At 40.2% G+C, this 24,157-nt stretch overlaps 1 protein-coding gene and 1 long non-coding RNA gene across 2 annotated transcripts; one reads left to right on the forward strand and one right to left on the reverse strand.

Annotated features, from left to right (window-relative positions):
* Positions 1–3,669: 3,669 nt before the first annotated feature.
* LOC139188934 (uncharacterized) lies at positions 3,670–5,131 on the reverse strand. Its single transcript, XR_011572354.1, has 5 exons — positions 4,941–5,131; positions 4,760–4,857; positions 4,579–4,676; positions 4,398–4,495; positions 3,670–4,222 (listed from the first exon to the last, which is right to left on the reverse strand). It is a non-coding gene; the product is annotated as an uncharacterized lncRNA (long non-coding RNA).
* Positions 5,132–20,221: 15,090 nt separating this feature from the next.
* On the forward strand, positions 20,222–23,944 carry LOC103445876 (phosphoglycerate kinase, chloroplastic-like). The gene is made up of 6 exons (XM_008384928.3): positions 20,222–20,956; positions 21,684–21,761; positions 21,887–22,147; positions 22,529–22,846; positions 23,018–23,176; positions 23,509–23,944. Exons 1-6 carry the CDS (start codon positions 20,540–20,542, stop codon positions 23,716–23,718), a joined length of 1,443 nt encoding a protein of 480 aa, XP_008383150.1. The 5' UTR covers positions 20,222–20,539; the 3' UTR covers positions 23,719–23,944.
* Positions 23,945–24,157: the final 213 nt, after the last annotated feature.

Here is a 24,157-nt window from a genome sequence, read left to right on the forward strand (position 1 = left end):
GATCAAGCCGGTGAGACAGAAGCGAAGATCTTATGACGCTGAACGATACGAGGCAATGAAAGCAGAAGTTGAAAAACTCAAAGGCATAGGCTTTGTCCGCGAAGTCAATTACCCGACATGGGTAGCAAATGTGGTCCTTGTTAAGAAAAATCCGACCAAAGAAAGTCTTTTGCTTCAAAAGGTCTTGTGGAGAATGTGTGTTGACTACACCGACCTAAACAAAGGGTGTCCGAAAGATAGCTTCCCTCTTCCTCTTATTGACAGACTTATAGACTCTACGGCCGGGTGTGAACTCCTGAGCTTCATGGATGCTTACTCAGGATACAACCAAATCCTCATGAACCCTTCGGATCAAGAACACACAGCCTTCACTACCGACAGAGGACTATACTGCTACAAAGTCATGCCTTTCGGCCTAAAGAATGCAGGAGCGACTTATCAGAGACTAGTCAACTCAATGTTCGCCGAGCAGATTGGGAAGAGCATGGAAGTTTACGTTGATGATATGTTAGTCAAGAGCAAACATGCTGACCAACACATCACCAACCTATATGAAACTTTCACTATTTTGAAGAGGTATCGAATGAGGTTAAACCCCAACAAATGTGCCTTTGGCGTAGGCTCTGGCAAATTCTTAGGTTTCATGATTAGCCAACGAGGCATTGAAGCTAATCCCGAGAAGATCAAAGCAATCCTCGACATGAAGGAACCGGTAACTTCAAAGGACATCCAGAGCCTTACTGGCAAGGTGGCAGCCTTAACCAGGTTCATTTCTAAGGCCACAGACAAATGTGCTCCCTTTTTTAAAGCACTTAAGGGAAGTAGGAAGTACATTACATGGACTGATGAATGTGCCGAGGCATTCAAAAACCTCAAGGAGTACATGAGTAAAGCCCCTCTACTCTCCAAGCCCGAGGTAGGAGACATTCTCATTATCTACCTATCGGTATCAGCTTCAGCCGTAAGTTCCGTTCTCATTCGAAATGATGGGAATATTGAGCGACCTGTCTACTACGCTAGCAAAGCCTTACAAGATGCGGAGACACGGTACTCTAACATTGAGAAATTGGCTCTGGCATTGGTCATGTCTGCTCGAAAACTCCGCCCTTACTTCCAAGCGCACTCCATCATCGTGCTTACCAATTATCCTCTTCGACAGATACTCCAAAGTCCTGACACTTCAGGGCGAATGATCAAATGGGCAATAGCGTTGGGTGAGTTTGACATCTCCTACCAACCAAAGCCAGTTGAGAAGGGCCAAGCAGTAGCAGATTTCATCGCCGACTTCACATATCCTGTTGACATTGCTTCTACACCTGAAGCAGTAGCTTCATTACCATCGGAAGCTCAGAAAGTAGAATCAACGACCTCAGCATGGAGTCTGTATGTTGATGGCTCATCCAACCAACAGGGCTGTGGAGCGGGACTAGTCTTGACTACGCCCGACAAAGTAGCAATGGAGTATGCTCTTCGTTTCAAATTCAAGGCATCAAACAATGAGGCCGAGTATGAAGCCCTTCTAGCAGGATTACGTTTGGCCAAACACCTCGGGGTTAAACAAATTGATATTTTCAGTGACTCCCAATTAGTGGTCAACCAGGTTACCAACAACTTTGATGCTAAGGACAGCTCCATGGCAGCATATCTTGCGCAAACACAACTTTTGCTCAAGCACTTCCACTACCAGATCACCCAAGTTCCTCGAGCGGCAAACAGTCATGCAGACGCCCTGGCTCGCCTCGCCTCAGCTGTGGAAGACAAGATTGGAAGAAAAATTCATGTCGAACTGTTGGCAACACCAAGCACCATGGCCGCAGAAGTATGCAACTTACAACGGGGGGATAGTTGGATCACCCCGATCTATAATTTCCTTGCTCATGGCACCCTCCCAAATGATAAAGTCCAGGCTAAGCAAATTCGATACAAGTCTACCCGCTACCTGATCATCAATGATCAACTCTATAAGCGAGGTTTTAGCCTGCCATACTTAAGGTGTCTTACGCCTGCCGAGGCGGAAATCGTCCTTCGGGAAATACATGAGGGAGTCTGTGGAGATCATGCTGGATCTCGGTCCCTAGCACACAAGACTTTTCGCCAAGGATATTACTGGCCAACACTCCACCAGGATGCCATCAAAGTATCCCGCTCATGTGACAAATGTCAACGATATGCGGCTATTCCTCATTCCCCTCCAGAGCCTCTTACTCCTATGATCAGCCCTTGGCCCTTCGCCCAGTGGGGACTTGATTTGATCGGCCCAATGCCGGCAGGGAAGGGCAAAGTCTGTTACGCAGTCGTTGCAGTGGACTACTTCACAAAGTGGGCCGAAGTAGAACCCTTGGCAACCATTACTGAGGCAAAGATAGAAGACTTCGTGTGGAAGAACATCCTTTGTAGATTCGGCATTCCCAATGCGATAGTCACTGACAATGGGCGACAGTTTGACAACAAGAAGTTCAGGTTGTTCTGCTCTAAGTTTAACATCAACTTATGCTTTGCCTCTCCAGCTCATCCCCAGTCTAATGGACAAGTTGAGGCCATCAACAAAATAATCAAGCGCACTTTGAAAACCAGCTTGGACAAAGCTAAAGGCTGTTGGCCAGAATTTGTACCCCAAGTTCTTTGGTCATATCGCACTTCATATCGGACTTCAACAGGAGAAACTCCATTCTCACTTGCCTTTGGCACAGAGGCGGTTGTCCCTGTTGAGCTCGAGCAAGCAACATTCCGAGTCCAGAACTACATTCAAAGTGAAAATGACAAACAACTCACCCTCAACTTGGATTTAGTCGAGGAACACAGAAACCAAGCTCACTTGAGGAATGTCGCCTACAAGCAGCGCATCTCCAACTATTATGACTCTAGGGTCAAGCCTCGTTCTTTCAAAATAGGAGACTGGGTCTTAAAGAAAAGATTACTCTGCGACAGAGTCCCGAGTGAAGGCACACTTAGTCCAAACTGGGATGGACCGTATGAAGTCATTGGCATCAGTCGCCCTGGCTCTTACACACTTAGAAGCTCCGATGGCAAGACCCTTGGCCATCCATGGAACGCTGATCACTTGAAGTACTACTACAAATAGACTCACGATGTACAAGTGTTGAGCTATAGCCGTTCGGCATCCTATGTAATGAAGGCCATTTGGCAATGAATTCAATAAAGAGGTAATTTAGCCAACTCAGCCCTCACTCTTTTACATTCATAGCAAGCGATGCCGGAACCCTTCTCAATCAGAAAGCAATCTGTCTTCCACAGTCACTACAAAACAAGCAAATGAAGACCGTGTCAAGCGCCAAAAAAAAAAAAAAAAAAAAAAACAACTTCATCCAAAAAGCTTCACCCGAAAAGCTTCACCTCCAAAGCTTCACCCACAAAGCTTCACCTAAAAAGCTTCACCCAAAAAGCTTCACCATCAAAGCTTCACCTAAAAAGCTTCACCCAAAAAGCTTCACCTAAAAAGCTTCACCCAAAAAACTTCACCATCAAAGCTTCACCTAAAAAAGCTTCACCCAAAAAGCTTCACCCGAAAAGCTTCACCTAAAAAGCTTCACCCAAAAAGCTTCACCCGAAAAGCTTCACCTAAAAAGCTTCACCCACAAAGCTTCACCTAAAAAGCTTCACCCAACAAGCTTCACCCGAAAAGCTTCACCTCCAAAGCTTCACCCACAAAGCTTCAACACCAAAGCTTCACCTACAAAGCTTCAACACAAAACCTTGCTCCAAATAAACAAATTTTGTTCACAAAACCCAAGATGCCCTTGAACTTGTACAAAAACACTTGGGTAAACATAAACATTTTTTGTTTTACACCCACAAGGGCCCAAAATTTTCCTTCTTATTTATTCACTTATATATGTTCCCAAACATATTATAATAGATCCAACAACAAGCCAAAGTCCCAAATTTCATAATGGACAAAAGTACAAGCAATTCATCAATAATGAAGGTGCTACAAAAATTGGAATCTGCCCCAAAATAGAAATCCAACCCAAGAGACTTTTTCTCTCTCTCCCTCTTCCGCCTCCTTTCATCTATCAAATTTCTGCAACCTCTGCTCTTCTCCAATGGAGCTGAATTTTGGACACCCTATAGTTCTTGAGCATATGAACAACTTTCAAGAAGGAACCATTTCTGTTTGAGCGACGGAAATTAAAGTGTTGAAGCTCCAAACATGATAGTCGGCTTCTTGCAGATTTCGAAGCTGTTGTGATGTTTCGAAGATCTGGAAATATTTAACCGTTAGTTCATCCTGAATTTTTGATATGTTATGAAAGAGTCGATGAGGAACAACTTCAATGAAGAAAGCATACCGATCTGAACAAGAGAAAATGGAGTTTCGAAGCTCACAACAAATCTGACGGGTTGACAGACAAATAATAACCAGTCATTCATCATACCTGAATTTCTTGAGTTATACAGCTCCGAGGGATCTCAAATTTGGATATGTTGTAGTTCACAAGCTGAGGAACAACTTCAATGAAGAAAGCATACCGATCTGAACAAGAGAAAATGGAGTTTCGAAGCTCACAACAAATCTGACGGGTTGACAGAAAAATAATAACCAGTCATTCATCATACCTGAGTTTCTTGAGTTATACAGCTCCGAGGGATCTCAAATTTGGATATGTTGTAGTTCACAAGCTGAGGAACAACTTCAATGAAGAAAGCATACCGATCTGAACAAGAGAAAATGGAGTTTCGAAGCTCACAACAAATCTGACGGGTTGACAGAAAAATAATAACCAGTCATTCATCATACCTGAGTTTCTTGAGTTATACAGCTCCGAGGGATCTCAAATTTGGATATGTTGTAGTTCACAAGCTGAGGAACAACTTCAATGAAGAAAGCATGCTGATCTGAGCAAGAGAAAATAGAGTTTCCAAGCTCACAACAAATCTGACGGGTTGACAGACAAATGATAAACAGTCACTCATCATACCTGGATTTCTGGAGTTGTACTGCTCCGATGGCTCTCCAATTTGGATATGTTGTAGTTAAGGAATTAACGAACAACTTTCATGAAGACAACTTTGTGATTCGACCTACAGATGATGGTGTTATGTTGAAAAACAATTCCGGTTGTTAGGGGAAATGAAAAACAATTCCACCAAAGAAACATCATTATGATGTTTCATCATTATGGTGTTTTCATCATTATGATGTTTCATCATTATGGTGTTTTCATCATTATGATGCTTTCATCATTGTGATGCTTCCATCATTGTGATGCTTCCATTATGATGTTAATGCACCAACGGTTACACCTTCTGCAATTCCACTTATTCGGGCCTAGCAACCTTCATCAACAAAATCTATGAAGAAAAAGTCCGGGGCTACCACTTAGAAAACAAAAGAATGAAGTTTTGGTACTTACGACATGGACTATTAGCAAGACACCTCATTCGTCAACTCCCTCGACTAGAGACTTGGGGGACTCCCACCATATGCTACTACGCCTTGGTACTCAAAAGTTCGTGACTACTCAGTGACTTGGATTTTTCAAGTCTCCAACCGAGAAGTTTTCCTCACTCGGGAAATTAAGGGAACACTACCTCAAACTACATGCTTCACTCACAAAGCTTCAACAATACAGGTTTCAACAAAAGCAAAAATTCAAAGAACTTTATGAAGAAGGCTTTGGTGTATTTAACACAATATGTTGAAATGAAGCAAAGCTTATTTATTAATATTTTCGATAAGCCACAAATATGTACATATACATGAGTCAAAATAAACAAACAAAAGGGAGCCTTCACAAAGGTTGCTTAGGGGAAGTCTCAGCAGTCGGTAGAGCCCCAGAAAGAGAAAGCACCGGAGGGTGGTTATCCGGAGCCTCAGTACTTGACAAAACCCCAGAAGGAGGAGGCATTGGAGGTTCATCATTTGAAGCTTCATTACCAGGTACAGCCCCAGAGGACGAAGGCAATAAATGCCTTTGGAACAAACCCACAAACCGCTGATGATCAAGTAAAACCTTACCATCAGATTCCTTCATCTGGTCAAGCTTCCTCTTCATGTTTGTAGCATAGTCATGGGCGAACCGGTGCAACTGCTTATTCTCATGCTTGAGCCCTCTAATCTCCTGTTTGAGACTCATCACTTCAGCAGCCAATGATTCAACTTGGCGGGTTCTAGCAAATAGGCGTTGGGCCATATTAGACACAGAACCTGCACACTGAACACTAAGAGCCAGAGAGTCCTTAACAGCCAACTCATCAGACCGTTTGGAAAGTAGTCTGTTATCTTTGGGAGTGAGAAGGTTCCTGGCCACCACTGCAGCGGTCATATCATTCTTCATCACAGAATCCCCAACGGTAAGAGGACCAGTAGGGGATATGAAGGATGGGCGCCATATATTGTCTGGAGAAGGCGTGGCTGTCTCTTCTCCAAGGTTCAAGTCAAAACGACGGTCGGAGGGTCCAGACATTTTCAAATGTGTTGAAGAAGGAAGAGGTCAGACAAATCAAGATCTTAGAAGTGCAAGAAATGAGCTTCTACTGGTAGAGATTCAAGTGTGCTGTGGAACTTAATGCCAGCCTCTATAAAAATCTGCACTCGACGGAGCTTCAGAAATCGAAGAGGCGTTTGCTTTCTCAAAAGCTGGGCTGCTCAGAGACCACGAGGGCCGATCTCAGAAATCGAAGAGGCGAATGCTTTCTCAAAAGCTGGGCTGCTCAGAGACCACGAGGGCCGATCTCAGAAATCGAAGAAGCACCTGCTTTTTCAGCCTCATCAGCACCTGTCACATGCACACTCAGCTTTGCGGAAATTACGGGCAATCTGTCGAAGATTTCTGGTGAAGTAGAAAGCACGTGAATCTTACTGTTCAATCACCGCTCTCCATATGCACCATCAACTCCTCGGGTACCACATATAACTTTGTCAAAGATCTCTGACAAAGTTTAGGCACGAGAATTTCGAAGTTCCAGCTACCCTACTATTACCCATAAGGGTAAAGGAACAGCACCACTGCTTGACAACTGGAAAGTCCCTATGTGTGTCGACCTCCGTGTTTTGCGGCAAGACAGGTTGGCAAGAACGTCCAACCTTTACTCACATTCGAGAAAAGACTCCCAACATAATTACTTTCTCAAAAACCGGAGTAGCACCGCTTTCCGAATCTCGAGAGTCAGATCCTCGACGGGATTGCTTGTTCGAAAACCGAAGAGGCACAACTCTCAGAACTTCGAGAGCCAGATTTCCTTAGATAAAGCTTGTCTGTAATCTTCACACGTAATATCAGCTTTCCAGATACCACATACCACTTTTTCAAAGTGCTCTGACAAAATTAAAACACGTGAAGCTGGCAGCTCCCACTACATTGCTGTGACCAAGAAGGGTAAAGGAATAGCATTACTACTTGTTATTGGGAAATCCCTATATACATTGACCTCCCTCCTCAACGGACAGGCAAACCTGCAAAAATGCTCAACCCTTTCTCGCATTCGAAAAGGCACCCTCAACATAACCTCTCGAAATACTCAGCTTTATTTCCCCCCGATAATACCTCAGCAAATAAGCCACACCAAGAACAAGAGTATCTCATATCATCAGGGTCGAAAGCAAGAGTATCCCATATCATGCTTTCTCCCTGTCTTTGTCTTTGTCCTTGTCCACACCTGCAGGACAAGGAGAAAGAGAGCAGTCAGTCGGAACCTGAAATCAAACCTCCAATTTGGAACTGACTGCCTGGAGCCTTTGCCTGGTCGCTTACTTAGCATTGCTCTCGAGTACTCATCCTCAACTGCTGTCAAGGTCACGAATTCCACCGGCAAATACCTCATGACAGTTGATCAGATATTGGCTCTTTACACTGAAGCTGCCAAGCGTGAATGAGTCACTATGAAGGAATGTTCTGAAGGACCATTTAAATGCAAAGGTTGCACACCACTTCTGCCATGCAAAAGATTGAAGCAGAAGGTTCAACGGTGGGCTGAAACAGATCACTACAGCACGACACCTTTCCATACCACATTCATTATTCCGTCAACAGCAATAGTATCCCATATCATCAAGGTCGAACGTACTCTAGATTTGATGGACTTGTTTTGACCCTCAAATTTTTGAGTCGGCCTTATACTCTGAAGGGCACCAGAAAACCCTCCAGCACAGTTCAAGAATAAGCCTGTGGAAAGTTACTTCTTCAAAAGCAAAAGTATCTCATATCATCTCTTATCCATTTGCTTCTCCTTATCCTGGCAGTTGAATGAGAGACAAGGAGAATGAGAACAATCAACCGGAAGCCGAAGTCAAACCTCTGCTCCTGGGTTGCTTACTTGGAAGTTTGACTGCTTACCTTGTCTGTCACCTCTTTCGGCAGATCTCCTAGCTCGGCGACTTGGGGGACTCCTACTATAGGGTTTGTATCGCACTTGACCAAGCCCGAAACTACAAGTAAGCTTCAAGTGAAATTGATACATTACCTTGTGCGTCAACATCAGCTAAATACACCATTCCCGGATGGAGGAAAGGTACTTCCAGAGAAGGGCAGATGAAGATCAGACCACACTTCGGTACTTAGAAGTTTCGTGATTACTCAAGGGATTGGATCTTGCAAGTCCCCAACCGAGGAGTTTCCCTCACTCGGGAACTTAGGGGAGCACTGTTTGTACCATACTTGACCAATCCCGAAACTACCGAGCACCGGCCAACGCTATACTGTCAAGGACCCAGAAGAGTTCCCCTCCGACCAGGAGGCCAATCACTACTCGACACGTGTCAAGATTAGAAGCCAATCAGAGCGCAGCACGTGTCGACATCAAGAACCAATCACAACATGACACATGTCAATGTGACAAAGCTACAAGTTTTTCTATAAATAGGGGTCATTCCCCCACAATATTGCCTAATGCCATTTTGTGTTAAATCATTCACAAGAACTCACTAAATTGAGAGCTTGATCCTTTGTACTTGTGTAAGCCCTTCACTACTAATAAGAACTCCTCTACTCCGTGGACGTAGCCAATCTGGGTGAACCACGTACATCCTGTGTTTGCTTCTCTGTCTCTATTCATTTACGTACTTATCCTCACTAGTGACTGAAGCAACCAAGCGAAGGTCATAAAACCTGACACTTTCTGTTGTACCAAAGTCTTCGCTGATTTTGTGCATCAACAAAGTGTGAGACCGAATCCCATACCGAAAAATTCGGGATCGGTTTGGTTTCGGTACCAAAATTTTCGGGATTTTCGGTATGGTTTTTTTTCGGTTTGGTTTCGGTATGGTTTCGGTATGGTTTGGGATTTTCGGTATTTTTTTCCACCCCTAGTTATTGTTATGATTAGACTTGTTGATAAATATGGCTAGAGAATATGATTGTGTTTCGTCGTTTGTTCTTTGAAATATTGCATGATATGCATTGTGGTATATTGTTGGGATATAACGATTTATGTGATGAATATTCGAGTGTAGTGAAATAATGAACTACGAATGGTTTAATCCTTATTTAGGGTACGTAAGCAATCTAACGAGGATGTTAGATGTAGTCATAAAGTCTACGAAGAATTATTGCGCAGATGGATCTAATGTTGTGTTTTGCCATTTTTCGGAGGCGGGGTGTGTTAGAGATACGGGTATTTGATGACGTCACATGTCAATCCTGGACGTATGTCGGGATCAAGGTGTGACAATGTCTATTATTTTTTAAACAATAAAACGTGTTAAAATATTATTGTGCCAAAATAAAAAAGTGAGTATATATAGTAGGGTGTATTTTTGCTTACCACCATAAAATAGTGATAATCTCATCGCCCTATTTATCACAGTTGGATGATTTTAGATTTTGAAATTGATGTCTATCTACTACACAGATTTTAAAATTTAAACTCTTCTAACGATTATAAATTAGGTGATGAACAAAAATATTTCTTATAAGTACTTACTAGTGAGTACTTATGTATCTAGAACAAAAGGTGCACAGATTCACAAGAGTTAAGCATAATTAGCAGTCTTCCAATTTCCAACAAGAAGACCCTACAATTACCATAGACGCGCACGCATGTAGAGCCTATAAATTTGGAGTGATAAATGGTAATTATTTAAATCATATGGGGAGCCTAACAATTGCCCCATCCTGTAACTCTATATATTTCAACGATCAAGTAGACAATTCCAAGAAATTTCAGATAAAAAAAAAAAAAAAAAGAGACAAATGGAAGAGGATAAACAAGAGAAACGGATAAAACATTACAGTAGTTCTCAGAGTATATTTTTAGACCATCTTCAATCTTTGGAATAAAATTTAAATTTTTTAATCCAGAAATAGTTTTTCTACTTCAACTCTTATAACCTAACATTTTAGCTTTAGATTATTAAAGAATGAATCTCACCCGTTAGATTTAAAGGAGATGAAAATCTATGTCGTTTGATAGAAATAAAGGAGATGAGATTGCATATGGGTGGCCGACAATACCATCAAGTTGGGCCCCACTTCCCCTCAAAGTGTCCCCTTTTCCTTGCTTTTTGGCGCATTTCCATGCTTTTAGCGCGTTAACTAGGGCGCTTTCTCTTTTTGCACAATGCGTCTGCACGCACAGTGGGCCAATATATTAACCGGTTTCTTGGCTAGTATTTGAGTTCTAGCACTCAACTCATTTTTAGAACAAGGGTTGGAATGATTTTTTTTTGGGGGGGGGGGGTGTGGGGATGGAGTGGGCATAGAAGGGAAATTTTAGAACTTACTCCAAGGATTGGAGTTGGTCTTAATGGGTGAGGGTGACTTCTCCTTCGCTGCTTGCTTAGCTACAAACTCTGGCTCTTCTGCTAACATGATTGCAGCTTCTCTAGACTCTAAAGATAACATTTTATTCTACTTTTTGGTGCAACAATGTTGGAGGATTCATATAGCCGACCCCTCTTAATAGGGCAAGACTTTGTTGTTGTAGTATTAGATACTTCTTCCTGGCTGATTAATTAATCCTTTCAATTATCCTTTGCATTCATGCTAATTAATTTTCAGTTGTTCTCTTAAGTATTTAAGTGCAAAGAGCAACGTGAAGTAGTATACTGCATGAAGTGGACGTCCACACCATGAGCCAACACCCTCACCTGATTCATAAACCATTTGATCGGATCGTGTTTAATTTTCCTCACGCTGTTTTCTTTCTTCGTGGACACGACAAGTACCAAATTGAGTAAGTTTATATATAACCTTAACGTTAGATAAGTACCCAGAGACTAAAAGCTCTAGTTATATATTTATATATAAAGCCGGCAACCCCATTTTGGGATCATGGCTTCACCAAAAATAATTGTATAAAAATGCTCCTCCAAACAAAAAAGTTCAAAAGTAGTCCAAAATAATGCAGGGATATTTTCGTCATATAAACAGTATTTTTTAATAAATAATTCTTTTCATACAGTGTTTTTTTTAATAATTAGTACCTGACAATAACCTAGCAATAATGTAATTCAATCAATTATTTATTAAATATTAATTTCTCTATTTTCAAACACGTTCAAAACATCTTAAGAGGCGAATAGTGCCGGTTATGAAAAAGGTATTTCGCACGCGCATAATAATGTGATTTAATTAGTTGTCAAATGGTTAGTTTTTTTTTAATTTCTTTTTCGAGCAAACAATATTATCTAGACTAAGCGGAAGGGGGGTGGGCTTAGTCTCACAATGAGTTAAAAAAATGTGATTCAATCAATTGTTTATTAAATATTATTTTCTCTATTTTTAAACACGTTCAAAACATCTTAAGAGACACATACTGCCTGTGATAAAAAAAAAACATTTCGCACGCGCACAATAATGTGATTCAATAAATTGTATTATTTTCTCTATTTTTAAACACTGCGTAGTGCCAGTTATAAAAAAAAATAAAAAATAAAAGTCTTTTACACGTGCATAATAATGTGATTTAATTAGTTGTCAAATGATCTTTTTTTTAACAAACGATGTTATTTACACTAAGGGGGAAGGGGTGAACTTAACCTCACAATAGGCAAGCAATAATGTAATTTAATCAATTGTTTATTAAATATTATTTTCTATATTCTTAATGTAAATTCAATAGAATGTAGATGTAAATTGAAAGACCGGCTTTATTATGCGGATTCAACTGTTTTGATTGGTTGATGAGGGGTTTCTTCTAGCATGGTCTAATATTATTCATTTACTTCAAATATTTGACTTTCTTTTTGTCATTGAAAAAATTATTGAAGCAATTTACGCATATAAATATATTTAAAACATGTAAATCACGCATAGTACGCATAATTAAAAAAATACCTTATGCACTGCGTGCGTGCATAAAGGCTAGTTCCTTGTTATTTATACGTGAAATAATATTGCATGCATTGCACTTTCAGGCTTCATCAGAATTTGGTTACAAATTACTTCAAGAGTGCGCATAAAATGCTGACCAACTGTGGAGAGATTCATGTGACAAACAAGACTGCACATCCTTTCAAAGAGTGGAAGATTGTAGAGTTGGCAGAAGAATTTGGGCTGCATTTGGTTGAGGAATCAGAGTTATCACTATATGATTATCCAGGTTATTTAAACAGGAGAGGAAGTGGGATTGCTCTATGGAATTTCCTGTGGGAAAGTGTAGTACCTTCAAAGTTTGCCAAGCAAGCTGCAAATAATGAACCTTGAGGCCTTATCTGACTGTTGATTTTTGTTTTTGTTTTCGTTGACATTGGAATTTACCAGAACAAAATTGTCCCAATTAAGTTTACTTCAATATTTTGAAGCAATGAGAAGTGAAGATGTTGGATTGTATTTATATCAATTTTATCATGGTTTCACGTAGACACTGTCCACTTTTGGAGAGATTTTTCAGTATGATCGATACACGAGATGATACTTCACGTGTCACTATACAAATGGTGGGATATGTGTGCTAAAAAGTTAATAACTTAAAAAAATAAAATTTCCCATAATTTCTATTAGAACACATGATATACTACTTGTATTCCCGTCACAATGAAAAATTTCTCCCACTTTTAAAGTGAGTTTAAAGCAACTTGACGATAGCATGTAGGACATCACTCATATTTAGACCTTGTTTGGTACAAAGGATTAGTTGATTTTTTCGTTTAGAGTAATGTCTCCTATCTCCAAGTTGGTCATCATTTTTCCATGTATACATTCCAAATATTTTTATAATAGCATCTTATTTACTCGAATCAAATCATCTATACCATATAATTTCTTAAATTAATAAAACTTTAAGCCCCGATCTTGAAAAATAATTAACAATAATATTATTTGTACACATAAAACTGACAATTTTTAATAGAAGTAAACCCTACCATCGTATATGAGATCCGTCTATATTAATTACTATGCAAGAAAATTTGTTAATTTTGTGTGCATAATTAGTATTATCTCAATAATAAGGATAAATTGTCGATTGATTTCTTGAACTATCACCCTAGTTAAAATTGACTCTTTAGAGGATGTCAAATTTTAAACATAAAATTTGAATTTGATAGCTTATGTGGTATTTTGATATCTTTCAAAAATTTGTTTTCCATTCGGTATGTCAAATTAAATATTATTTTATTACACTATTTTCTTTTCTTTTTATTTTATTACACTGTTTCTTCAACCCAATTCCTAAAGTTTCAATCTTTGTGCAATTCTTCGTCTGGGTTTTGCTAAAATCCAACTTATGATCCCAACCCTCAAATATGGCGGTCGTGGAGCAAATCAACGGTTCAAATTCACGGCACGTCATCCCATCCTCCCCCTTCTCCTTCTCCTCCTTCAAAGACATCCAAACACTCTGCGCCGGCGAAACCGACGACCACTCCCAGCAACCGACAACCAGCGCCGCCACCAAAAAAGCCTCCGCTATTTTCCATCGCATCCGAGTCGCCAACTCGCTCCTTCGCGCCTGGTCAGCCGCCCAGCTGTTCACATCCTCACACCTCAAACCTCAAACCGTTTGAAATTCAGAGCCTTTGGCGGGTCCTGAGCTTGGACCCGAGATAGGTTGAGAGCTTGAGGACGGGGGCAAAATGGGCAGATGACGGCTTGGGGAAAGAGTGAGAGGGGTAGGGGGTGTTGACGAAAAGGGTGGCCATGGACGCCATTGAAGGAGGTGACCAAGGTTCAAACGCCTCTGTTTTTAATCCGAGTTCCTCCAAACTCTTCAATTCAGGGATTGACATCTTTCGAATTGGAGTCTTACATTTGGGTTTTAGGTTGAGATCGTGAGGTTAGTTTCTGGGTTAGGTTCTGAGAAAAGGGGAGAAGAAGGACGAGCAAGGAGAGTTGCAGATTTGATAAAAAAATTCATAAAAATATATTTGACGTGGCAATTTGGCAGCTAAGGGAAAGTTACTATCTCACATCAGATTTAATTTATCGATTGGAAAACATTGTAGTTGTTTTTTTTATTTTTTATTTTTTTTTACAGTTATTGCTGATTTGGATATTTTTACATTTTTTAAAGATGCTTTTAAACTATTATTTATGATAAATTAAGAATATAAACTTTTCTAAAATAGACAATTCACCCAATGATTTGAAAAACTTGGAAATATAGCCATTTTAGAAATCACCTGTTGGAATATAACCTACATTTTTCATTTATTATAAAACTAACCAAAATTGATGTTAAAAAGTCTTATTGCCCTTAGTTTAAAAAACCTTCCCTGCTTTCAGAATCGTGGTGTTTCTTTTCTAAATCTTCGTCCCCGTTGTTTTTTTTTCTTAAACAAAATTTCCTCCACAAAACGCTCCAAACTAGTTTTGAATAAAATATAAACAGTCCAAACACGGCAAATATAGAAAAAGTCGAAAATGTAATCTCATCACTTGTCTGCCTTAGGGACGTTTGCAGCAACTTGTCCTCTGAGACCACCAGTCCACCTAGCAGCATTGAAACCAACCTTCTTCCCAGGAGAAGCCTTACGCCATACTATTGTAGCCGATCCAATATGTCTTTTTAATTGCAGTTACTGCTTGGCAGGATCACTAGATGAAGTTTGGTGGTGGTGTTTCAATGGAGATGAGGAGTCTAAAGACAGCACAGGAGTGTTAATAGAAGGTTAAGGGGAATTATGTCTTTTTAATTGTAATTTTGGTTTAGTTTTATAAAATTAGAAAATGTAGGTTATATTTCAACAAGTGATTTAAAAAATGGCTATATTTCCAAATATCCCCAATGATTCATCCAATTTGTTGTTAGCATGTCTAGGGCTGAGTTTTCTGCCAATGACACAATTTTGTCTGAAATTTTTTTTCTTTTAATTCGTCGCTAATGCAGCTTCTTTTCTTTTCATCAAACGCAATTTAGACCTCAATTTTTTGATAAGTTATTTTTAAGAAGGCAAGTACTATCTTATTTTTACTTCTCATACCCTTCTTAATTTTCCGTCATCTAATTGAATGAATTGAATAAGATCAAGGATCAATATGTGAAAAGTAAAAATGGAGGTGTGAATAACAATTTCTTTTTAAGAAAATGCATGAGGATGGTCTGCGTGTTTGTTTTTTTGAGTGCAAGACTATACAAGTCTTTTAATATGCACCGTCCAAAACGACAAGGGCTATATTTCTTTATTCACCAATATTCGCACCCCGTCCCTTCTTTTTTCCGGTGGCACGGCAGCCGCCGTTGTCAATACCAGTACCCACCCCGTCTCCCTTCCTCCCTCCAAGTTGAGATACATTGAAACCAAAACAAAATATTATTCAGTTAAGATGAAAGAGCAAAAAGGTGGCCAAGACGACAATGGTTGGCATCCCAATGAGACTTTGGCAGTCTTACCTTGAGGGCGGAAGAGGGAGGAGGAAGGATGATCTGCCATGGCCCATTGCATGTGGAAATGGAAGGGAAGAGGGACGGGTGGGGAGGTGAAAAGTTGAAGTTTGGAGAATGATATATTAAATACGTGGCATCGTTATAACCCTTGGATCGTTTTGGACGGTGCATATTAAAAGACTTGTACGGTCTTGCAATGAAAAAACATGCAGAGAACCCCCAACCAGCCCTTAATGGTCTACGTTGGAAATTAACAAAGGCAGTCAATTGAATGCGACCCTTTTTCTTCTTAATCCCTGTGTTTACGTTGTGTGTGCTTAATTTCCAGTTCCAAATCAAACAGTTGATTGGCCATTCCTTCCCTCTAACTCTTCGTGTTTAATGTTGCATAATAAAATAAGAAGAAATTGGGAGTAAATTAAAGAGACTCAAATGGAAGAGGAGAAAAAGATCATGCACTACAGCGGCTCTCAGAAGATACTGTTAGTAGGTGAGGGCAACTTCTCTTTTGCTGCTTGCTTAGCCACTGCATTTGCCTCTGCAAGCAACATTGTAGCCACTTCTCTCGACTCCAAAGGTAATACGAGTGATAATCTATTTTATTTTTGCTATGGTGCAGTGAGAATCTACGCTAGGGATACTATTGACTTTCTTAAATTAAGAACATTTTGTTTTTAGTGTGGGGTTCAACGATCAAAATTGTTTAGTTTTTAGATTCTCTTTCAATGATTCTCTATGCAAAATATAGATCAAATCAACAATTATTTAGTTGTTTGATTGTCTTCATTTTCATTTCAACGAACCATGTTTTTTTTCTCCACATTTTAGATTATCAAACATTTATTTATTAAAAAAATAAATTTAGATGTACTTTTTGTTGGAAAATATTAGGTTTACTTTAATGTTTGGTTTTCTAGGCTTAGCCCATTAGTATTAGGGTTTCGTTTTCTTGCTTATTAGGGTTATGTTAGTTCTCTATATATATGGTGTTTTGTAGCTTGTATAATTAACAAGTTAGTCACAATGTAGTCTCTAGGGTTTTTGTAGCCGTCTCGGCATTCTCTGTTTGATATCAATAATATTTCTAGTTTTGTAATCCGTTTGTTTGTTCATTGTGGTATGTGCACTCTGATATTCAACTTGGTATCAGAGCGGGTTTGATTCCTCGGAATTTAATCTGTTCTGGATGGATATCAATTTGTTCATCTGTTTGTCCACTGCGTATCAGTTCGTCATGGTATGTTTTGTTGGTTTGTCTGTCTGGTAGTAGTTAGGGTTTTGTTATATGTTTTTAAAAAAAATAAAAAATTTGATTCAGTTTGCTGCGTCATGTCATCGTCCTCTGCTAAACTTGGAATCGCCGCCACGAACCCCACATCACCAGCGTGCTCCTACCATCAGGACATCACCGCGCCAACCCGCCACGCCTGCACCCAGTGCCACCATGTCCCGCCTACAACCCCGTTGTCTTACCACCACCTGCTGTAAACCCACATCGCTCGCCTGCTTGCGCGCCGTGCAGACCGAATCTGATAAAGCCACACCAACTTGCTGCAAATACATGCAGTTGATCCATACCCATGAGCCTGCTTGAATCTTCGCACCCGACCCGCTTGTCGCCTGCACCCACTGCTTGCTTGCCGTTCCCATTGTTCGTTGACTAGAACTCGCGCTTGGTTTACGCGTTCTGGAGAAAACCATTGGAAAAAAGGAAGCAGAATAAAAAGTAAGAAAAAGAAAAAAAAAAGTGATGTTTGAGGAAAAGGACAAAAAGAAAAAAAAGAAAAAAAAGAAAAAGAAATGCAAAAGTATTAGAAGTTGGGCTTGCCGTTGGTCTTGTTGATTGTTTTGGAGAATGACTATGGTCGTCTGCTATTGTACCCACAACGATTGTTCGAGTGCTTGGATTGTTGATTACTCGAGTGATTATTGTTGAGGTTTTCGTCTGCTTGTTTGTTGTCGTTGGGCTATTGGAATCTCGTCCGTTTAGTGACAAGGTCCATGCTCAAACGAAATATGTCTGCCCTCTGCCATGTGAATCTATATCCACCTGCCTGTCTGTCTGTCCGCGTTGCGAAGCCTGCCTGTCTGTCTGTTCACGTTGCGGAGCCTGCCTATCTGTCTGTCCGCGTTGCGGAGCCTGCCTGCCTGTCTGTCAGCGTTGCGGAGCCTGCCTGCCTGTCTGTCCGCGTTGCGGAGCCTGTCTGCCTGTCTGTCTGTCCCCCTAACGGAGCCAGTCCACATCTGCTTGTTTGCAAACCCATGTCGTATACCGCCATGAGTTTGACTGGGGGTGTTGGAAAATATTAGGTTTACTTTAATGTTTGGTTTTCTAGGCTTAGCCCGTTAGTATTAGGGTTTCGTTTTCTTGCTTATTAGGGTTATGTTAGTTCTCTATATATATGGTGTTTTGTAGCTTGTATAATTAACAAGTTAGTCACAATGTAGTCTCTAGGGTTTTTGTAGCCGTCTCGGCATTCTCTGTTTGATATCAATAATATTTCTAGTTTTGTAATCCGTTTGTTTGTTCATTGTGGTATGTGCACTCTGATATTCAACTCTTTTTTTCTTTTTTTTTTGCAAAACTGACCCTTAAATGAGAACAAAAAATGTAGACGGTTTCCAATCGTTGAAATGCATTCTAGGGTAGCCTTCAAAAGAATGTCCTTAACTTATATACTGATATTTATATATGTACATACCAATTTCTTGACTAAAATCCCTTCCATACCAATTGCAGAGTCATTTATGGAGAAGTACCCAAATGCAGTGAGGACCTTGAACGAATTAGAGGGAAAGGGATGTGTAGTATTGCATGAAGTGGATGTAGATACCATGAGCCAACACCCTCTGCTAGCCGATAAACTATTTGATCGAATAGTCTTTAATTTTCCTCATGCGGGTTTCGTCGGGATGGAAAGCCACAGGTTTCAAATTGAGTGAGTTTTAATACAGATTAATTCTACACTAATCAAATGTGGAGTGATGCATTAGAGCGATGAATTTTTCAGGTTGCATCAAGATTTGGTCAAGCGATTCTTCACCACTGCGTGTGAAATGCTGATGGCAAGAGGAGAAGTTCATGTGACTCACAAGACCGCTCATCCTTTCAGCAACTGGAACATTGTGAAGTTAGCAGAAGAGGTAGGGTTATACCTGGTTGAGGAAGCACCCTTCACGCGAGATGATTATCCAGGTTATCTCAATAAGAAAGGAAGCGGGAGAAAATGCAACCGGACATTTCGTGTTGGACAGTGTAGTACTTACAAATTTACCAAGCTACCTCTTCAACTTCTGGTTCTTGGTTCACCTTCTTGAATTCTTGATCTGATTGTGCTCTCTCGTCTCTGTTCTTCAACATGTATACTGTTTTCTTTTCTTACTGTTTAAACTTTGGTATGGGGTATCACAGCAACAAGTCAGCAAGTCCATTTGATCATTTCTCTATACGGAGTTTTCATTTATCTCGAGATCTTCCTTCTTGAAAGATCCAACTAATTGATGGAAGACAATTCTTCATGTTCAATGTAGATCCGAATGGTTCCCGAGGAATGGCCTAGTGATGAACTAATGACTGCACTTCAAAGGCCTTTCTTACACCAGTTATACTTTCAATCTCTTGTGCTCCGCCTTGCAAATAGAAAACACAGAAAAAATGTTGATTTAGGAACGAGTACCACAACTAAAACAAACTAACAAGACATGAGCAGAACTTACCTCGTCACCAATGTGAGAAAGAAGTCATTTTCGTGAATTGGGGTTTTGTTTTATTGCCTATTAGGTATTAAGGTTAGCTCTCTATAAATACGATGAGTTGCATCTTTGGTTGATAATAAGTCTATCAAGATATAGTCTTCTAATACGTGACCGTCATAGCCGTCTTTATTTTCCATCAATAAAATAATATTCGTAGTTTAATAATCCTTTTGTTTGTTTGTGTACTATAATTTTCAACTCATGTGAGATACCAATACACGAAATATAAAATCCATATCAAGTCCATTCAACATCTAACGGTCATATACAACTAAAAGAAAGAAAATAATTAGCGTAATAGGTTATGAGGTCTACTACTCAACATTTGGTATGTCTAGGGTACTTTTAATTTTTCTTACCTTTGAATTCATAACTAGTATATTTGCCAAGTAGTGAAAAGCCAATTGGACAAGTGGTTAACAACTTGGAGCCACTATAGGATCAAAGTGTAGCAGTCATTCACGAGCTCTTGGCAACATGCTTACAAACATACAACATAAATGTCATTAAAAAGTTTTAAAAGGCGTTAGACGTTAATTAGGCGACATGCAGGAGTTTAGCGTTGAGACGTCTAGACGGCGTTAGACAAATATTTTTAGAAGATTATTGAATACGAATCACATGCTATCATGTAATTTAACTGTTCTATTTAACAATGCGAATGGACTTAAAACACCAACATTGTGACATAGTGTATACTATACAAAGATATAAAAAGGACAATGAAGAAGGGGAGACTAGTATAGACTTGAAGATGAGTCCAAAGAACCCATCAATTTGGTGAAATGAATATTTTTGTGATCATAGGCTGATTCATTTACCTCCCATCATATCACATTTTGCCACTTTTTTCAATCTCACAAAATCATCCAACACTTTGAACCTCTCCTCAACGATAAGGAGGAGTCCACAGCCCCCCACACAAACCACCCACTAAATCCCGTTGTTCTTCTCCTCCACATCTCTCCCAGTATACACAGTTGGAAAAACAACCACATTAACCTTTCATCTCACTCAGTCAACCTCCGTTTACTATCCCACACCTCCACCAACAGCAATGGCCTCCACCACCGCACCCACCACCTTCTCCCTCCTCCACTCCGCCACCACCTCCACCTCCCGCACCCGCGCTTCCCTCTCCCACGTCTCCCTCCCCTCCTCCCTCAAACCCACCGCCCTCCGCCGCCTCGGCTTCTCCGCTGCCGACCCCCTCCTCGCACTTCAAGTAGCTTCCAAAGTCCGATCCTTTGGCTCCGGCAAAGGGGTCAGAGGCGTCGTTGCGATGGCGAAGAAGAGCGTCGGGGACCTTACCGCGGCGGAGCTGAAGGGGAAGAAGGTGTTCGTCAGGGCTGACTTGAATGTGCCTTTGGATGACAGCCAGAACATCACTGATGATACTAGAATCCGCGCTGCTATCCCCACCATTAAGCATTTGATTGAGAAGGGGGCGAAGGTCATCCTTTCCAGTCATTTGGTATGTTTGTTCTTTCAATTATGTGCTTTTTTTTACTGGGTTTTGCTTGTTTTCTCTGTTTATATGGTTTCTTTGTCAACTTTGCTGAAATGGGTTCTGTTAGTTAGCTCTCTTTTTTCCCTTTTGATTTGATTCGGAATTGGGCTGAAGTCGAAATCTTTCGATATGTGCTATGGTCTCTTTCAAAAATGTATGAGCTTTGAGTTGTGTTTGTGTGAGATTCTGGATTTATTTTGGGGCTTGATTTTGGTCCCATTGGTTTATTTAGTTTTACAGTTTTATTAATGTACTAATTTGGTAGCTTTTTTCTCTGTACTTGTTACAATGTGGATTTCCAAAATCATTTTCCCTCATTGGTTGGAAATTTTTGTTTCCGACTGATGAATTTGATAGTTCTGTTTGGGATTTAGACTATTAGTTACTCTGCCACTACCAAGAACTGATGGGGTTTATGTCTTCATTTTCCTATTTGATGTTTGGGCAGATCTCATCAGTTATTGAATGATGTCATGCAATAAATCTTTGATTTTTCTTTAAGCACAGGCTTTTTTCATCGCCCATCAAGAATATTGTTGTAGATTTCAGTGTTGATGGTTGGGGGCCTTGGGGCTATGTTTTCAACTTTTATGGTGCTTTATGATTCTGGTTTTGTTTGTACTTTTGGCATCTGTTTGTTGCCAAATACAGTGGTATGATGCAAGCTGAATCAATGTGCATTTTATTTCAGGGACGACCAAAAGGTGTGACCCCAAAATTTAGCTTGGCACCTCTTGTACCTCGGCTATCGGAGCTTCTTGGCATTCAGGTTTACATTTTTATTGAAGAGAAAATTGTATAAGAAGAAAAATCAAGATGGCAGTGACAACGGGTGTATATTGAAACTTATTTTTTGCTACTTCTACTTTTGTTTGCCTATCGTAACTGAAACAGGTTGTCAAAGCTGAGGACTCTATTGGTCCAGAAGTAGAAAAGCTGGTGGCTTCACTTCCTGAAGGTGGTGTTCTTCTTCTTGAAAATGTGAGATTTTACAAGGAAGAAGAGAAGAATGATCCTGAGCATGCAAAGAAGCTTGCCGCCTTAGCAGATCTTTATGTCAACGATGCCTTTGGGACAGCACATAGAGCTCATGCCTCAACTGAGGGAGTCACAAAGTTCTTGAGGCCATCTGTTGCTGGTTTCCTTTTGCAGAAGGTGAGGCTTCCCATTCTTGTCTCTGCTGTATCATTTACCTTAATAATCTGCAGACCTTTCCAATCCTTCAAGGAATACATATTTCATAATTTGAAGCCTTAGTTATAACTTATAACTATTCAAGCTACCATAATATTTAGATTCAAACATGCAACTCATGCTGGCTTGGGTTATTGGACTGTTATTGTCACTCTTGCGGAGAGTTTACACATTAGTAATTGCTAAGACGTCTTACTAATTAAAAATCATGATTTCCAATTTCTGTTTACTTCCTAACAAAAACGTGACATTACAAATGTGATCAAGTATCAGCCAAACACCCTCACCGCTTTTCTGTATTAATTCCTGGTTTAAATGTTAATGCTTATTTATTCTTCTTAGGAACTTGACTATCTCGTTGGGGCTGTATCAAGCCCAAAAAGACCATTTGCTGCCATTGTTGGTGGCTCAAAGGTTTCATCCAAGATTGGAGTGATTGAGTCGCTTTTGGAGAAGGTTGATATCTTACTTCTTGGTGGAGGTATGATTTTCACATTTTACAAAGCACAAGGTCTCTCAGTCGGTTCATCTCTGGTGGAAGAAGATAAACTAGAACTTGCTACATCACTCATGGCAAAGGCCAATGCAAAAGGAGTGTCTCTTTTGCTGCCCACTGATGTCGTAATCGCAGACAAGTTTGCCCCTGATGCAAACAGCAAGGTACATAATCTTAATGTACATTTACAACTTGATTCTTCAGATTCTTCGATTTGCTCTATCTTCTTGCTGGAAACTAGTTGATTCAACGTCAGCAATAATATTGTGTGTTTATGTTTAACTTTGATCAGCACTTCATGTGAAAGAAATGACAAATTGGTTTTGTACTTGCAGATTGTTCCAGCTTCAAGCATTCCTGACGGGTGGATGGGATTGGATATTGGTCCAGACTCTATTAAGACATTCAATGATGCACTGGATACCACTAAAACCATAATCTGGAATGGACCGATGGGAGTGTTTGAGTTTGACAAGTTCGCAGAAGGAACAGAGGTATGCAAGAGTCTTCTTTCTGGTTTTCACTTTTTGTTCATCATCGTTCCTATACATCTTCTTACGAATGCATACTGAGTGGACAAGTGTTATCTTGTAACGTAGTCAACATCTATCTCTTGAGGATCCTCAAGAGATGAGATGGTCAGATAGATAGTTCTCGAATCCTTTTGCACTGTTTACCTAAGTTTAGTTTAATGTGTTTGACCGTGTCGTAGATTTGTGTTGTGTGAGGGAACTCTTTAGCTTCTCTCGCCCATTATGATTACTTTATCCGGCTATATGAATGTGATGTGTGGGTGGTGATTTAAGTTGCAACTCTTTCTTTGCAGTCTGTTGCAAAGAAGCTTGCGGAACTTAGTGGGAAGGGAGTGACAACAATCATCGGAGGTGGAGATTCTGTTGCAGCCGTGGAGAAAGTAGGAGTCGCTAGTGTGATGAGCCACATATCAACTGGTGGTGGTGCGAGTTTGGAGTTGTTGGAAGGCAAAGAACTTCCTGGTGTACTTGCTCTTGACGAAGCCACACCAGTTCCTGTGTAAGAACAATCTTTTTTCCTGTTTGTTTTTTTCCCTGCCCACCGTGTTGGTGTTTCATTCGAGTCTGTAAACGAGAAATGGCATGTAGGAAGATGTGAGTTCGAGTTGTGAATGTCTGATGTTACCTTCAGTATAAGGTCCCATTATGTCTATATAAAGTTTCCATAAGAGATGGCGGGGAGGGACAAACGCAGCCGTCCGAGCAATCTAATAATTTTGTTCTTTGCGACCCTTTCTTTTTAATATGTCTCAAGGTTGGTTCTCTATCCCAATCACAATCCGTTAACCCCTGCGCCCTACGGATTTGGTTTACGGTTCAAAGTTACAATTTTGAATTTTCCAAGCGGCGAAATTCAAACATTCAACGGGCTGACAAGTACAATCTTCATAAAATATAGCTAGTCCTTTCGTTTTCGGACCAAAAAAAAATAAAAGTTCAAAA

The sequence above is a fragment of the Malus domestica genome, chromosome 10, assembly GCF_042453785.1.
Source record: "Malus domestica chromosome 10, GDT2T_hap1".
In the NCBI taxonomy this organism is placed as follows: Eukaryota; Viridiplantae; Streptophyta; class Magnoliopsida; order Rosales; family Rosaceae; genus Malus; species Malus domestica.